Here is an 18102-nt window from a genome sequence, read left to right as displayed (position 1 = left end):
GGCAATGATATGTAAGGGGGTCTTAGGGGTCTTACTGTGGCATAATGTGTAAGGGGCCTTACTGTGGCATAATGTGTAAGGGGCCTTACTGTGGCATAATGTGTAAGGGGCCTTACTGTGGCATAATGTGTAAGGGGCCTTACGGTGGCATAATGTGTAAGGGGCCTTACTGTGGCATAATGTGTAAGGGGCCTTACTGTGGCATAATGTCAAAGAGGCCTTACGGTGGCATAATGTGTAAGGGGCCTTACTGTGGCATAATGTAAAAGGGGCCATACTGTGGCATAATGTCAAGGGGGGCTTACTGTGGCATAATGTCAAGGGGGGCCTTACTATGGCAGAACGTGTTGTAAGGGGCATTACTGTGTTGCATAATGTGTTGTAAGGGGCATTACTGTGTTGTAAGAGGCATTACTGTGTTGCATAATCTGTTGTAAGGGACATTCCTGTGTTATAAGGGTCATTAATGTGTGGCATAATGTATTGTAAGGGGTATTACTGTGTCACAAAACCACACACCTTTTTATCCTCTATGTTGTATTTTTTTTTGGGGGGGGACGCCAAATTATGGCCTTGCTTCGGGTGACAAAAATCCTAATTTCAACCCTGAGGAGGAACAGGATTCTCCTGTGCATTAATACAGTAAGCACTGTGCATCACTGTAATACATGGACCTGCCTAGCGCTCACAGTGTACATCTATGTGATCAGGAGGCACAGGATTCTCCTGTGCATTATATACATATACAGTAAGCACTGTGCATCACTGTAATACATGGACCTGCCTAGCGCTCACAGTGTACATCTATGTGATCAGGAGGCACAGGATGCACCTCCACCAGCACAGACCGATCTTATAATGTACGTGCCACAAGTATAACCTCAGGCTCAGGCACACCTTGTCAGCAGTGGGCGCAGGTCTGGGCACGCCAGCAGACAACTGTCCCTGCACAGAGGATGAGTATTAGCATATAGAATAGTGCATGTATACGGCACTATGAACAGACTGATCTGAGGACAGCACCCACATAGTGCCTGATTTCAGGTCCAAATGCGGATACCTGCAAACTGCGCACATGCACCATGGCCGGCGATCGCTGGCTGCCATTGCGTCATTCTATACATAAAGTGCCAACCAATCAGCTTCTCACTGCCATGTTACAGGCTGTGTTTGAAACATGACCGTTAGGAGCTGTTTGGTTGGTGCTCTATCTCTCTCTCCAAGCTTTGATACATCTCCCCCTCAGTTTTGGGATTGGGAACAGACTTGTATTAATGTGAAGCCCCCGTTAGGAATGTCCACTCTTACCGGCTGCGTTTCCAGGGTTTACACCTTATTATTACGGCTATTGCTTTACCTTGTAACATACATATATGTGCTTCCATACACTGCCAGCAGCTTATAGCTACAATTATAAGATAAGAAGAGGAAAATGCAGCTATCTGCACAGAACCCGGCTGTAACAGGCAGCAGACAGTGCACAGATGTGACTCCTCTATAACGTCTGCTGATCTGGGACAGAATAAAGCACACGGGGTCCTGATTATCACCATATTACAGTCACCGGGATAGAACATCAGACCTGGCTGCTGCCTGAGACGCTGCATGTATGTCCTGCTGTGGGCTAATAACACGTATGCTGATCTCCCAGCCACGAAGGGGTTAAGCACGTCAGGTAGGCACACTACTGTCACATATTGGGGAAGGGGGGTCGGGGGCTGGTAGGATACCCCCACTAGAAGTAGGAGAACAGGAGTGACCAGTGAGAAGTGAGGAGGAGAGGCACCCTGCAGGCATGTACAGGGTGTGGCAGGCTCACGCCTGTGTATATATTGGGCATTCCTTCTGTTACTGACACACTGACTGTATACCCCCGACTCCTGCTGTACACTACCTACATCATCTGGTAAGTGATGTCTCTGACCTCCGTGGGATTTGGCACATTGCCTATTACCTCTCTGTATAATCTGTGTACCCACGCCATAGGCTTAGCCCAGGTCCTGCACTCTCTCTGTATAATCTGTGTACCCACGCCATAGGCTTAGCCCAGGTCCTGCACTCTCTCTGTATAATCTGTGTACCCACGCCATAGGCTTAGCCCAGGTCCTGCACTCTCTCTGTATAATCTGTGTACCCACGCCATAGGCTTAGCCCAGGTCCTGCACTCTCTCTGTATAATCTGTGTACCCACGCCATAGGCTTAGCCCAGGTCCTGCACTCTCTCTGTATAATCTGTGTACCCACGCCATAGGCTTAGCCCAGGTCCTGCACTCTCTCTGTATAATCTGTGTACCCACGCCATAGGCTTAGCCCAGGTCTGTGAATAGCGTCATTCACAGACATATCAGGTGTATACATGAGCCCATGGCCGGGGCGATATATATCGTTCATCGGCTGTACCAACGATATGTCGCATAGTGTGTACCCACACATTAGGGAGCGGAGTGTCCAAACTATAATGTAAACTGTAATGTCCAGCATCTGTGGGCTACATGTGACAGCAGCCAGTATTTACCCTGCATGTAACAAATAAAATGTATGTGTTCAGCTTGTATTGCAGCAAGATCTGTTCTTTATACATAGTTATTTGTGTTTTTCACTTTGCTCTCAACTCAAAATCATCCTCAATGTATTCTCTCCACTAGCCGAGCATTCTACAGTGTCCTCTCCCTTCTCTATCCCCCAGCCGGGTATCCTCTCCCTTCTCTATCCCCCAGCCGGGTATCCTCTCCCTTCTCTATCCCCCACCCGGGTATCCTCTCCCTTCTCTTATCACCCAGCCGGGTATCCTCTCTCTTCTCTATCCCCCAGCCGGGTATCCTCTCCCTTCTCTATCCCCCAGCCGGGTATCCTCTCTCTTCTCTATCCCCCAGCCGGGTATCCTCTCCCTTCTCTATCCCCCAGCCGGGTATCCTCTCTCTTCTCTTATCACCCAGCCGGGTATCCTCTCTCTTCTCTATCCCCCAGCCGGGTATCCTCTCTCTCTTCTCTTTCCCCCAGCCGGGTATCCTCTCTCTTCTCTATCCCCCAGCCGGGTATCCTCTCTCTTCTCTATCCCCCAGCCGGGTATCCTCTCTCTTCTCTATCCCCCAGCCGGGTATCCTCTCCCTTCTCTATCCCCCAGCCGGGTATCCTCTCTCTTCTCTATCCCCCAGCCGGGTATCCTCTCTCTTCTCTATCCCCCAGCCGGGTATCCTCTCTCCCTTCTCTATCCCCCAGCCGGGTAACCTCTCTCTTCTCTATCCCCCAGCTGGGTATCCTCTCTCTTCTCTATCCCCCAGCCGGGTATCCTCTCTCTCCTCTCTATCCCCCAGCCGGGTAACCTCTCTCTTCTCTATCCCCCAGCTGGGTATCCTCTCTCTTCTCTATCCCCCAGCCGGGTATCCTCTCTCTCTTCTCTATCCCCCAGCCGGGTATCCTCTCTCTTCTCTATCCCTCAGCCGGGTATCCTCTCTCTTCTCTATCCCCCAGCCGGGTATCCTCTCTCTCTTCTCTATCCCCCAGCCGGGTATCCTCTCTCTTCTCTATCCCCCAGCCGGGTATCCTCTCTCTTCTCTATCCCCCAGCCGGGTATCCTCTCTCTCTTCTCTATCCCCCAGCCGGGTATCCTCTCTCTTCTCTATCCCCCAGCCGGGTATCCTCTCTCTTCTCTATCCCCCAGCCGGGTATCCTCTCTCTTCTCTATCCCCCAGCCAGGTAACCTCTCTCTTCTCTATCCCCCAGCCGGTTATACTCTCTCTTCTCTGTCCCCCAGCCAGGAATCCTATCTCTTCTCTATCCCCCAGCCGGGTATCCTCTCTCTCTTCTCTATCCCCCAGCCGGGTATCCTCTCTCTCTTCTCTTTCCCCCAGCCGGGTATCCTCTCTCTTCTCTATCCCCCAGCCGGGTATCCTCTCTCTTCTCTATCCCCCAGCCGGGTATCCTCTCTCTTCTCTATCCCCCAGCCGGGTATCCTCTCTCTCTTCTCTTTCCCCCAACCGGGTATCCTCTCTCTTCTCTATCCCCCAGCCGGGTATCCTTTCTCTCTTCTCTATCCCCCAGCCGGGTATCCTCTCTTCTCTCTCCACCAGCTGAGTATACTAACTCTTCTGACTCCCCCGCCCCAAGCTATGTATCCTATGCCTCCTGTCTCCTCCAGTCTGGAGTAATCCCATTACCCTAGGCATGGGAGCAGCGCTGGGCCTGTCTCGTAGGGTGTGTCTCTTAATGCCAAACATAAAAGCAAAGGTCTGAAGAACATACAGAGCACTATATAATTATCAGCACAGCTCAGTGTAAGCTGCTGTACGTGGGCTCTGCAGACGGAGCTTGGTGCCATGTAACAGTCCAGTAATGAACTTGAAGAGACTTGCAGAGCATTCTCCTGCTGACACAATCAGATGGTTCAGTGTGCAGAATGCAGAGCCCGTCTTCCCCTGGGAATGCTACTACACAAACGTGTTCTTGATATTTTGCAATATGGATGGAAACGTTCTGCTCTCATGCATCTAGTCTGATATTTACTAAAGGTTGATGCATCCGGAGGGTAGCTTCGCATAGCACTCAGAGCCTGTAACATGATCATTATAGCTGGCTATACAGACCAGGAGGCTTACTGACTGAATAAGCTAAGTTTTGCCATTTCTGTGATTTTCTGCGGTTTTATGGCTGTTTGGTCACAATCCCGTAATAAAAGACTCAGAAATCCCCAATAAAACTGGTAGACAATGAATGGAAATGTACAAAACCTCTCAATAGTAAATTCTCACCTTGTAGTGGTGCAGTAGGGAAGGGAAGGGGGGACCACAACAAATGTACATAATTGCCATTTTCTAATGGCAATTATATTTATTAACAATGTATTGCTTAGCAGACGTTGGGGGTAGAGGTAACACAAATGGGCTGCCAGAGTGTACCCAGGTGGGAAGCAGTGAGCTTTGCCAGTCTCTGGTAATATGGGTGCCATGCCTCCTTAAAACTAAAGTCTTCTCTCCACAGAGGGGTGTCATGTGCCCCCCAGCCAGGGGCAAATCTGCCCCCTCCTTCCACACTGCTAATCAGCCAATGTGGTCCCAGCCCAGCACACAACCACTGACAGGTAAGGAGGGGGGAGGCCCCTCCAACAAGCCCCTGGTGGGAAGTGACCACTGACCTGCAGCAATGCAGCTGGATCATCGGTTGGTATTATCACCCCGTCCCTGGTAGTAGGGTGCAGGGTGCACAATGAGAACCCTAATACAGTCCCTGTGAGATCCCCCCACGAGTAGAAGCTGGGGATGAGTAGTATGCAGAGTAACCATGAGGCAGAGGGGGGATGTACTGGTGAGGATACATGAGCCAGGCTTCCAGGGGTTAAGGCCCAGCTCTAACCAGGCCAACCTCTCACATCTGGTAACATAACAGAGACTGGTTGTGTGCCAGGAAAAGCCGCAGCGATGCTGAAAGAGACTTCAATCTGCCTGAAACTGGAAAACTTACAGCACTGTTCATGCATGAGTCACACAGCCGCATAGCAGGGAAATGCTGCAACTCTGTCTACTACTCCAGTATTATTACTCCCACACAGCAAGTATAGTCTGATGCCGTCTTCTGCTGTTACCAATTACTATTACACAAACACCCAGGAATAACCGAACAGTGGTCTCTGCTATTCCACCTACTCTTACTAATAGTAATATGCTGCCACTGACCCCTGCTATTCCAGTATTATCACCAGCATACTTACCCTAATAGTAATATGCCGACACTGACCCCTGCTATTCCAGTATTATCACCAGCATACTTACCCTAACTACTAGTAATATGCCGACACTGACCCCTGCTATTCCAGTATTATCACCAGCATACTTACCCTAACTAATAGTAATATGCTGCCACTGACCTCTGCTATTCCAGTATTATCACCAGCATACTTAACCTAACTAATAGTAATATGCCGACACTGACCCCTCCTATTCCAGTATTATCACCAGCATACTTACCCTAATAGTAATATGCCGACACTGACCCCTCCTATTCCAGTATTATCACCAGCATACTTACCCTAACTAATAGTAATATGCTGACACTGACCTCTGCTATTCCAGTATTATCACCAGCATACTTACCCTAACTAATAGTAATATGCTGACACTGACCTCTACTATTCCAGTATTATCACCAGCATACTTACCCTAACTAATAGTAATATGCCGACACTGACCTCTGCTATTCCAGTATTATCACCAGCATACTTACCCTAATAGTAATATGCCGACACTGACCTCTGCTATTCCAGTATTATCACCAGCATACTTACCCTAATAGTAATATGCCGACACTGACCTCTGCTATTCCAGTATTATCACCAGCATACTTACCCTAACTAATAGTAATATGCAGACACTGACCTCTACTATTCCAGTATTATCACCAGCATACTTACCCTAACTAATAGTAATATGCCGACACTGACCTCTACTATTCCAGTATTATCACCAGCATACTTGCCCTAACTAATAGTAATATGCCGACACTGACCTCTGCTATTCCAGTATTATCACCAGCATACTTATTCTAACTAATAGTAATATGCTGACACTGACCTCTGCTATTCCAGTATTATCACCAGCATACTTACCCTAACTAATAGTAATATGCCGACACTGACCTCTGCTATTCCAGTATTATCACCAGCATACTTACCCTAACTAATAGTAATATGCCGACACTGACCTCTGCTATTCCAGTATTATCACCAGCATACTTACCCTAACTAATAGTAATATGCCGACACTGACCTCTGCTATTCCAGTATTATCACCAGCATACTTACCCTAACTACTAGTAATATGCTGACACTGACCTCTGCTATTCCAGTATTATCACCAGCATACTTACCCTAACTAATAGTAATATGCCGACACTGACCTCTGCTATTCCAGTATTATCACCAGCATACTTACCCTAACTAATAGACTAATAGTAATATGCTGACACTGACCTCTGCTATTCTAGTATTATCACCAGCATACTTACCCTAACTAATAGTAATATGCTGACACTGACCTCTGCTATTCCAGTATTATCACCAGCATACTTACCCTAACTAATAGTAATATACTATTAGGGACTTCTAATATGCTAGTATTATCACCAGCACACACTAATAGTAATATGCTATTCCTATATGATCACCAGTCCTGCCCTACATACAAAATGGTCTCTATTTATTATGTTAATTATCGGGGTCCGAATGGACGCGAGTGTTGGAGCAATTCATCATTACTCTGGTACGGAGACAGCGGATGTGAAATCCAATTTGATGAATGGCCTGAAAAAAAAAAAAAGTAATTTTCACCTGTTTTTGTAGAAATTAGTGATGATGAATAGACCCCAGTGTGTGGTACAAATCTTCATTATTTTTCTCCCTAGATAACAATGAGTTGTAACCTGGAAACAGCTACAATCAACTACATTGCCGTATTTAAGAAGTACGCTGGGAAGGATGGAGACGCCACCACGCTGAGCAAGGACGAGCTGTGTGATCTGGCTGTGAAGGAGTACCCTACACTGTGTGTGAGTATATTTGTCCTCCCAGCCACTACTTATTGTTTAGGTCCAGCTCTGTTGTGTCTAGCGGCCAGCCTGCCTGTCTGCAACAAGTGATCTCTGTATATTCTATGGGGTGCAGTCAGGGGCGTAACTAGGTATTTGATGTACCACCCAATGGTGATAAATGCATAAAACACATGTAACTTTAACAAGGAAGATGGGCCCCTCAGCTCTGGGCCCTATAGCAGCTGCACCCCTTACACCTATGGTAGTTACACCCATGTGACAAGGAAGATGGGCCCCTCAGCTCTGGGCCCTATAGCAGCTGCACCCCTTACACCTATGGTAGTTACACCCATGTGACAAGGAAGATGGGCCCCTCAGCTCTGGGCCCTATAGCAGCTGCACCCCTTACACCTATGGTAGTTACACCCATGTGACAAGGAAGATGGACGCCCCTCAGCTCTGGGCCCTATAGCAGCTGCACCCCTTACACCTATGGTAGTTACACCCATGTGACAAGGAAGATGGCCCCTCAGCTCTGGGCCCTATAGCAGCTGCACCTCTTACACCTATGGTAGTTATACCCATGTGACAAGGAAGATGGACCCCTCAGCTCTGGGCCCCATAGCAGCTGTACCCCTTACACCTATGGTAGTTACACCCATGTGACAAGGAAGATGGGCCCCTCAGCTCTGGGCCCTATAGCAGCTGCACCCCTTACACCTATGGTAGTTACACCCATGTGACAAGGAAGATGGGACCCTCAGCTCTGGGCCACATAGCAGCTGCACCCCTTACACCTATGGTAGTTACACCCATGTGACAAAGAAGATGGACGCCCCTCAGCTCTGGGCCCTATAGCAGCTGCACCCCTTACACCTATGGTAGTTACACCCATTTGACAAGGAAGATGGGCCCCTCAGCTCTGGGCCCTATAGCAGCTGCACCCCTTACACCTATGGTAGTTACACCCATGTGACAAGGAAGATGGGCCCCTCAGCTCTGGGCCCTATAGCAGCTGCACCCTTCACACCTATGGTAGTTACACCCATGTGACAAGGAAGATGGACGCCCCTCAGCTCTGGGCCCTACAGCAGCTGCACCCCTTACACCTATGGTAGTTACACCCATGTGACAAGGAAGATGGGACCCTCAGCTCTGGGCCACATAGCAGCTGCACCCCTTACACCTATGGTAGTTACACCCATGTGACAAAGAAGATGGACGCCCCTCAGCTCTGGGCCCTATAGCAGCTGCTCCCCTTACACCTATGGTAGTTACACCCATGTGACAAGGAAGATGGGCCCCTCAGCTCTGGGCCCTATAGCAGCTGCACCCCTTACACCTATGGTAGTTACACCCATGTGACAAGGAAGATGGACCCCTCAGCTCTGGGCCCAATAGCAGCTGCACCCCTTACACCTATGGTAGTTACACCCATGTGACAAGGAAGATGGACCCCTCAGCTCTGGGCCCAATAGCAGCTGCACCCCTTACACCTATGGTAGTTACACCCATGTGACAAGGAAGATGGGACCCTCAGCTCTGGGCCACATAGCAGCTGCACTCCTTACACCTATGGTAGTTACACCCATGTGACAAGGAAGATGGGCCCCTCAGCTCTGGGCCCTATAGCAGCTGCACCCCTTACACCTATGGTAGTTACACCCATGTGACAAAGAAGATGGACGCCCCTCAGCTCTGGGCCCTATAGCAGCTGCTCCCCTTACACCTATGGTAGTTACACCCATGTGACAAGGAAGATGGTCCCTCAGCTCTGGGCCCTATAGCAGCTGCACCCCTTACACCTATGGTAGTTACACCAATGTGACAAGGAAGATGGTCCCTCTGCTCTGGGCCCTATAGCAGCTTCCCCCCTTACACCTATGGTAGTTACACCCATGTGACAAGGAAGATGGACGCCCCTCAGCTCTGGGCCCTATAGCAGCTGCACCCCTTACACCTATGGTAGTTACACCCATATGACAAGGAAGATGGACCCCTCAGCTCTGGGCCCTATAGCAGCTGCACCCCTTACACCTATGGTAGTTACACCCATGTGACAAAGAAGATGGACGCCCCTCAGCTCTGGGCCCTATAGCAGCTGCTCCCCTTACACCTATGGTAGTTACACCCATGTGACAAGGAAGATGGGCCCCTCAGCTCTGGGCCCTATAGCAGCTGCACCCCTTACACCTATGGTAGTTACACCCATGTGACAAGGAAGATGGACGCCCCTCAGCTCTGTGCCCCATAGCAGCTGCACCCCTTACACCTATGGTAGATACACCCATGTGACAAGGAAGATGGTCCCTCAGCTCTGGGCTCTATAGCAGCTGCAACCCTTACACCTATGGTAGTTACACCCATGTGACAAGGAAGATGGGACCCTCAGCTCTGGGCCCCATAGCAGCTGCACCCCTTACACCTATGGTAGTTACACCCATGTGACAAGAAAGATGGTCCCTCAGCTCTGGGCCCTATAGCAGCTGCACCCCTTACAGCTATGGTAGATACACCAATGTGACAAGGAAGATGGTCCCTCTGCTCTGGGCCCTATAGCAGCTGCCCCCCTTACACCTATGGTAGTTACACCCATGTGACAAGGAAGATGGACGCCCCTCAGCTCTGGGCCCTATAGCAGCTGCACCCCTTACACCTATGGTAGTTACACTCATGTGACAAGGAAGATGGGCCCCTCAGCTGTGGGGACTATAGCAGCTGTACCCCTTACACCTATGGTAGTTACACCCATGTGACAAGGAAGATGGACGCACCTCAGCTCTGGGCCCTATAGCAGCTGCCCCCTTACACCTATGGTAGTTACACCCATGTGACAAGGAAGATGGACGCCCCTCAGCTCTGTGCCCCATAGCAGCTGCACCCCTTACACCTATGGTAGATACACCCATGTGACAAGGAAGATGGTCCCTCAGCTCTGGGCTCTATAGCAGCTGCACCCCTTACACCTATGGTAGTTACACCCATGTGACAAGGAAGAAGGGACCCTCAGCTCTGGGCCCCATAGCAGCTGCACCCCTTACACCTATGGTAGTTACACCCATGTGACAAGGAAGATGGGCCCCTCAGCTCTGGGCCCTATAGCAGCTGCACCCCTTACACCTATGGTAGTTACACCCATGTGACAAGGAAGATGGGACCCTCAGCTCTGGGCCCTATAGCAGCTGCACCCCTTACACCTATGATAGTTACACCCATGTGACAAGAAAGATGGTCCCTCAGCTCTGGGCCCTATAGCAGCTGCACCCCTTACAGCTATGGTAGTTACACCAATGTGACAAGGAAGATGGTCCCTCTGCTCTGGGCCCTATAGCAGCTGCACCCCTTACACCTATGGTAGTTACACCAATGTGACAAGGAAGATGGGCGCCCCTCAGCTCTGGGCCCTATAGCAGCTGCCCCCCTTACACCTATGGTAGTTACACCCACGTGATAAGGAAGATGGATGCCCCTCAGCTCTGGGCCCTATAGCAGCTGCACCCCTTACACCTATGGTAGTTACACCCATGTGACAAGGAAGATGGGACCCTCAGCTCTGGGCCCCATAGCAGCTGCACCCCTTACACCTATGGTAGTTACACCCATGTGACAAGAAAGATGGTCCCTCAGCTCTGGGCCCTATAGCAGCTGCACCCCTTACAGCTATGGTAGTTACACCAATGTGACAAGGAAGATGGTCCCCTCAGCTCTGGGCCCTATAGCAGCTGCACCCCTTACACCTATGGTAGTTACACCCATGTGACAAGGAAGATGGGCCCCTCAGCTCTGGGCCCTATAGCAGCTGCACCCCTTACAGCTATGGTAGTTACACCCATGTGACAAGGAAGATGGGCCCCTCAGCTCTGGGCCCTATAGCAGCTGCACCCCTTACACCTATGGTAGTTACACCAATGTGACAAGGAAGATGGGCGCCCCTCAGCTCTGGGCCCTATAGCAGCTGCCCCCCTTACACCTATGGTAGTTACACCCACGTGATAAGGAAGATGGATGCCCCTCAGCTCTGGGCCCTATAGCAGCTGCACCCCTTACACCTATGGTAGTTACACCCATGGGTGAAGTAACCTATTATATTATATGTTGTGATTGTAGTGTGAACTTTATTGGTTAAACAATTTATAATTCCAGTGTACTGGGTGTATTAGGTTGGCAATCTGGGGATTACAATCTTTTAAACTACCCCCCCCTCTCCCCCCCCCAACAGCACAGAGCAATCAGCTGGTAGAGAATACCCCTAGCCTCTGGAAAGGCAGGATAACCAGCTCTCGGGCACTGTGGCAGGGGGGGAAGGGGGGACACCCTTACTGTACTTTGGCCGCATCTGCACATCCACACTGTACGTCTACACGCCCATTCCAGCTCCCGCCCTTCCTGGACGCCTAGTCCCACCCACTCACAAGTCACGTTTACAGCTATAAATTAAACAAGCAGTGTAGTGCCAAGGACGCGCATGTCCGTCAGCAAACAAAGAGCGCAGGCGAAAGAAAGCTACAAATTTCCGGAGTGTCCAGAGGAATCCCGGACAGGTGGCAACACCATGCTCTACCCAGGTAAGGGCGATCACTTCACATTGATAGTGTCCAGTTTCAGGGAGGATAAACTGATCCTACGAATATCAAGTCCAGGGGGGAACTAATATGACAACACAAAGTCCTTTGCTGCCATAACTTTCTGATCTGCTGTACAGAAGGAATTCCTATTCATGATACTTTAGTGATGCATTGTGCTCTCTGCTCTGACAGGCCAATGAAAAGAAAGACGCCATCCTGAAGGGAGTCATTGGACAGATGGACATGGATGGGGATAATAAAATTACCTTCAAGGAATTTATGATCTTCAACGCATGCCTGGCCTTGACCCTGGAAAAAGAGCTCTGCAAGTAGAGGTCACGGCAGAGGGGGCATTTTACATATTAAAGTTATAACATCTGTAATAAAAATAATGTTTGGATAAGTTGTTGGCATTACTCGTCTTTGGGATCCAGGGTCAACCTGAGCCACCTCAGGCTCCTTACACTTTGTGATCACTCAGGGATGACTGATGCTGGGTACACACTGGCCGACATACTGAGCGTGTGTCGGCCAGTGTGTTCAGACGATATATCTGTGAACGACGTTCCCAGACATATCACAACGGCTCTGCAGCATAGCCAATGGATATATTGGTGTGTGTATGGGCGATCAGCCGTCTGCCCGTACACTTGCTGCAGAGGCCGCGGGTGACTGACATCACCACTGGGCAGGCACGACACATCGGGCCGACGATTGTAAAGTGTGTATCTGTATCCGTCGTCCTAGTGTGTACCCACCATGAGGTGTGTGGAGAAATGCGTTGTGGAGACCATTGAATGAATGGTGACTGTGAGGTAGTAGAGGAAGCAGCTGCATCTGGTGCAAACTCCACAGGGGCAATAGGACATAACAAATCTGGTCAAGGTTAAAAATGCCGGTTGACTGCGCTGTATGTGCTATGGTTCTCTCGTTACTTTGTGTTTAGGTAAAGGCGATGCAAGCTATGAGGGTTACATTCGCTCTATTAGGCCTATGAGAGGTGTCTGCACATATTCATGTAGTTTGAAGTGTAAGGTTGGGTTCTTCTCGCAGCTTTTATACAAAAACATAAATGCCATCTCAGGATGGTGTGGTGCTACCAATGTCCAATCGCATCTTTATCTCATGTGTGGCCTTGGTGATTTGTACACGTGGAACGCGCCAAAAAAACAGGAAAAACTTACAAATGTATCAGCAATATACTGATGCTTGGGGCCCGAAATGCCCAAGCAGGAGAGATAGGACCTTCCCGACTGGTGTTAATTTATTACATACACACGGTATTCTGGGGGCAAAAATCAGCTAAACGGGCAGCAGATTTACAGCCAATAAAAAGCATTACTTAATAAATACTGTAGACCCCTAGAAAACCTCATCACATATAGAATTATAGATGTATAGAATTGTATTTAGAAAACAAATACATTTGTCCAGTGGGTGTGTAGGGGGGGGAGTGATGTAAACGGGATCCGGTGATACTGTATAACCACAGAAATACGGCTGGAGCTTACATTTAGGAGGACATTTAGTGTCAGTGATCATATGGTAACCGAGACTGCAGACCTAAGTATGGGAGCACCATAGAGCCTCTGTGTCGTTCCAGGCTGGTTCTAGAAAACCTTCATGGAGTTGGACCTAGAACTGGGTGCAGAGGTCCTACTCTACGTTAACCCCCAAGGAGCCCATAGTTGATAGAATGTGTGGAGGTAGTAAGTAATTTCCTCCATGGCTGCCACATGTGAAATGTGTTTGTTAAGAGTGGTAAGGGTCAGTGGGCATGGGCTCTCCCAGTTACTGGCCACTAAGAGCTTAGCTGCCCCTAGGACAGTGTGCAGTTCATTCCTTGGAGTTCTCATTAAGATTATAGAGCTGATAACAGAGCAAGAAAGCCCAAGGGCCCTTTGCAAGCTGGGTTTAAAAAAGTCTGTTCTGTGTCCCAGAAAGGGGTCAACACAGAACATGTTCACCATACAGTATCTACTGACCCTGTGTCTGCACTGCACCAATAGTCAGGTGAGGAAGAGGGAAACATTCTATGAAGCCTCACGGGGGTACAATGACCCTAACAATAGATTAGAAGTTTCCTTATTCCTACTTGAGATCAGTTTTTAGCAATTCCTAGGGTCCCATTTATCAAAGTGTATTTGAGGTAAAATCCCCGAAAACACCAGTTTTTGGGGGTTTACCTCAAATACTAAGTATCCCCCGGATGTATGAAAGGAGGGACAGCAGCAGGTATCTACGATACTTTAGGAGCCAGTGTCCCTGCATGTCCCGGACGATACATCCGGCTGATAGGATCTCTTTTTGCAATGAGATCAGGGGTGTTACTGGCATGCCCTGATCACTTTGCTAAAGCGATCGTTGATAAATGGGCCCCTAGTCTCATGTCTTCATATGCCAAGGTCCCTCTCCAGCACCATCTAGTGGAGGTTTTGCAAAGGTAAGACAGCATCTAGCGGAACGCCATAAATTTGTAGACCACACAGTAGTCGATGGATAATACTGGTGGGGTAAGAGACCAAAGAAGCCACAGGAAATGGCCGAATTTAAAGTACTTAAAGGGACTGAGCAGATGGGAGGGTCACCTCTGCTGTAGTTCTCCCATCTACAACCCTGATCGCTAAACTAATGTTGACTGGGAATTAGAGACGCACCTGGAGCTAAGAGCCAAGGAGTCTGATTCATAGGCGTACGTAGTGTTGAAGCCGCACACAGTTGTCCGATGTGACTTAAGGGGCCCACAGCACATCTCCCGATTGTTACCGCTCATAGACACAGTACAGATTTGGGCGCAGGGTCTGTGGACTTTGGTGGGCATTCCTGGGAGGTAAGCCAACAGAGGGTGTGGTGGCTTAGGGGGGTGGCTAAGCCAACAGAGGTGTGCGGCTGGCGTGTCGCTGAACATGGCTGCCTGGAACGACGCACAGCTGCTCGCACAGGAGGCCATGGTCAGGTGGGGACTCTGCACCTGCGGCCTGCCATAGGGCTGGCATAAGCTTCCATGGTGCATATAAAGCCACTTACAGGTGCAGATGCAACGTCTCCAGATGCTGCTAGTGGGCACGTGACTCGGAATCAGACCGCAGATCCCCTATAAGTTATTCTCTGGTGATCATATGCAATCACCAGACAGGAGAAATGATATGGGGGGGGAGTACATTCCCATCCTGGCCTCAGTACTCTCAGGGGCAGGGTTGTCTTACCAGCAGTGTGGGCCCTGGGCAAAGCAATGCACTTTGGCACCTACCCACCCATTCACGGGGAAAAAAAATGTAACTGGTTAATAAAATGTAACCCTCCTGCATGGCCATCAGACCTCCCACACACGCCGAGAGACTCTGTCTGACTGGTCTGTAACCGGCGGATGAAGTGAATCTGGAACTGAGGTGAGTACTCGTCAATGGGGTGGAGGAGGTCAGATCATCCCCCCGGCGGACGGCTTATAAAAATATCACAAATTTACCAACTGTCCGCAGCTGCAGGGGGGCGGGTTGGCGGGCCCCTACAAGCTTCGGGCCCTTGGGCAATTGCCCAACAAGCCCAATGGAAGAGATGGCCATGCTCAGGGGCACCCTTATGTCATATGATGTGGCCACTTAGGGGTTATTATCTGATAATCATCTGTCAGTAAGACATTAGGGGAGAGTGCCTAGACGTTAGGAGTTCCCCGTTCTGGCACCTGGACACTTGGGGGCACCTTCATGTGAAAGAGGGGAGTCCACGTATTCAAACTAGGGGTGTGCACCGGCCACTTTTTGTGTTTTGGTTTTGGATCTGGATCTTTCTTCGTGTTTTGGATCTGGATTGGTTTTGCCAAAACCACCCTTCCGTGTTTTGGGTTCTGGGTTTTGTGTTTTGGATCTGTATTTTTTTGAAAAAAAGCATAAAAACAGCTAAAATCACAGAATTTGTAGGTTTTTCTGCTCCTATGCTATTATTAACCTCAATAACCTTAATTTCCACTCATTTCCAGTCTATTCTGAACACCTCACAATAGTGTTTTTATGTCCAAAAGGTTGCACCTAGGTAGCTGGATGACTATGCTAAGCGACACGAGTGGGCGGCACAAACACGTGACCCATCTAGGCGTGATACTGCAGTGGCAGACAGGATGGCAGTTTGAAAAACTAGGCCCCAAACTGTACATAATGCAAAGAAAAAAAAGAGGTGCAAGATGGAATTGTCCTTGGGCCCTCCCACCCACCCTTATGTTGTATAAACAGGACATGCACACTTTAACAAACCAATCATTTCAGCGCCAGGGTCTGCCACACAACTGTGGCTGAAATGATTGGTTCGTTTGGGCCCCCACAAAACAAGCTGGCAATTAATCTGTCCCTGCACAAACTGGCTCTACAGAGGCAAGATGTCATCCTCATCCTCCTCATCCACCGATTCCTCACCCTCTTCAGTGTGTACATCCTCATCCTCACAAAGTATTAACTCGTCCCCACTTGAATCCACCACCACAGGTCCCTCTGTACGTTCTGGAGGCTGGTCTCCCTGGAAGAGCTGATAATTCATTTTGATGAACATCATCTTCTCCACATTCTGTGGAAGCAACCTCCTACGCCTTTCGCTGACAAGGTTCCCGGCTGCACTAAACACTCTTTCGGAGTACACACTGGAGGGGGGGCAACTCAGGTAAAATAGAGCCAGTTTGTACAGGGGCCTCCAAATTGCCTCTTTTTCCTGCCAGTACAGGTATGGACTGTCTGACATGCCTACTTGGATGCTGTCACCGATGTAATCCTCCACCATTCTGTCAATGGTGACAGTATCATATGCAGTAACAGTAGACATGTCAGAAATTGTTGCCAGGTCCTTCAGTCCGGACCAGATGTCCAAACTTGGTCCTGCCTGCCCTGCATCACCGCCAGCGGGTTACTTAGGATACCTAAGTTTTTTCCTGGCAGCCCGAGTTGCGGGAGAAAATGAAGAAGGAGCTGTTGACGTGTCACGTTCCGCTTCAGCTGACAGTGTGTTCACCAGCAGGTCTTTGCACCTCTGCAGGCTTGTGTCGGCCGGAAAGAGAGACACCACATAGGCTTTAAACCTAGGATCGAGCACGGTGGCCAAAATGTAGTGGTCTGATTTCAACAGATTGACCACCCTGGAATCCTGGCAAAGCGAATGAAGGGCTTCATCCACAAGTCCCACATGCCGAGCGGAATCGCTCTGTCTTAGCTCCTCCTTCACTTTCTCCAGCTGCTTCTGCAAAAGCCTGATGAGGGGAATGACCTGACTCAAGCTGGCAGTGTCTGAACTGACTTCACGTGTGGCAAGTTCGAAGGGCTGGAGAACCTTGCACAACACGGAAATCATTCTCCACTGCGCTTGAGTCAGGTGCCTACCCCCTCCTTTGCCTATGTCATAGGTGGATGTATAGGCTTGAATGGCCTTTTGCTGCTCCTCCATCCTCTGAAGCATATAGAGGGTTGAGTTCCACCGCGTCACAACCTCTTGCTTCAGGTGATGGCGGGGCAGGTTCAAGAGTGTTTGCTGGCGCTCCAGTCTTCGGCACGCAGTCGCTGAATGGCGAAAGTGGCCAGAAATTTTTCGGGCCACCCAAAGCGTCTCCTGCACGCCCCTGTCGCTTTTCAGAAAATTCTGCACCACCAAGTTTATTGTGTGAGCAAAACATGGTACGTGCTGGAATTTGCCCAGATGTAATGCCCGCACAATATTGGTGGCGTTGTCAGATATCACAAATCCCCAGGAGAGTCTAAGTGGGGTAAGCCACTGGGCGATGATTTCCCTCAGTTTCTCTAAGAGGTTGTCGGCGGTGTGCCTCTTACTGAAACCGGTGATACACAGCGTAGCCTGCCTCGGAACGAGCTGGCGTTTCTGAGATGCTGCGACTGGTGACGCTGCTGCTGCGTAAGGTGATACATCTACCCAGTGGGCTGTCACAGTCATATAGTCCTTAGTCTGCCCTGTTCCACTTGTCCATATGTCCGTGGTTAAGTGGACATTGGGTACAACAGCATTTTTCAGGACACTGAGGACACTTTTT

General features: G+C 49.5%; 1 protein-coding gene across 1 annotated transcript; it reads left to right on the top strand.

Moving 5' to 3' along the window:
- The first annotated feature begins 1799 nt into the window (after window positions 1-1799).
- Window positions 1800-12486, top strand: LOC148477725 (protein S100-A4-like). The gene is made up of 3 exons (XM_088456289.1): window positions 1800-1906; window positions 7393-7536; window positions 12276-12486. Exons 2-3 carry the CDS (start codon window positions 7399-7401, stop codon window positions 12414-12416), a joined length of 279 nt encoding a protein of 92 aa, XP_088312415.1. The 5' UTR covers window positions 1800-1906; window positions 7393-7398; the 3' UTR covers window positions 12417-12486.
- Window positions 12487-18102: the final 5616 nt, after the last annotated feature.

Source organism: Taudactylus pleione, unplaced genomic scaffold (genome assembly GCF_031769625.1).
Source record: "Taudactylus pleione unplaced genomic scaffold, aTauple2 ptg000696l, whole genome shotgun sequence".
Classification (NCBI taxonomy): Eukaryota; Metazoa; Chordata; class Amphibia; order Anura; family Myobatrachidae; genus Taudactylus; species Taudactylus pleione.
This window is presented reverse-complemented; position numbering and strand designations above follow the sequence as displayed.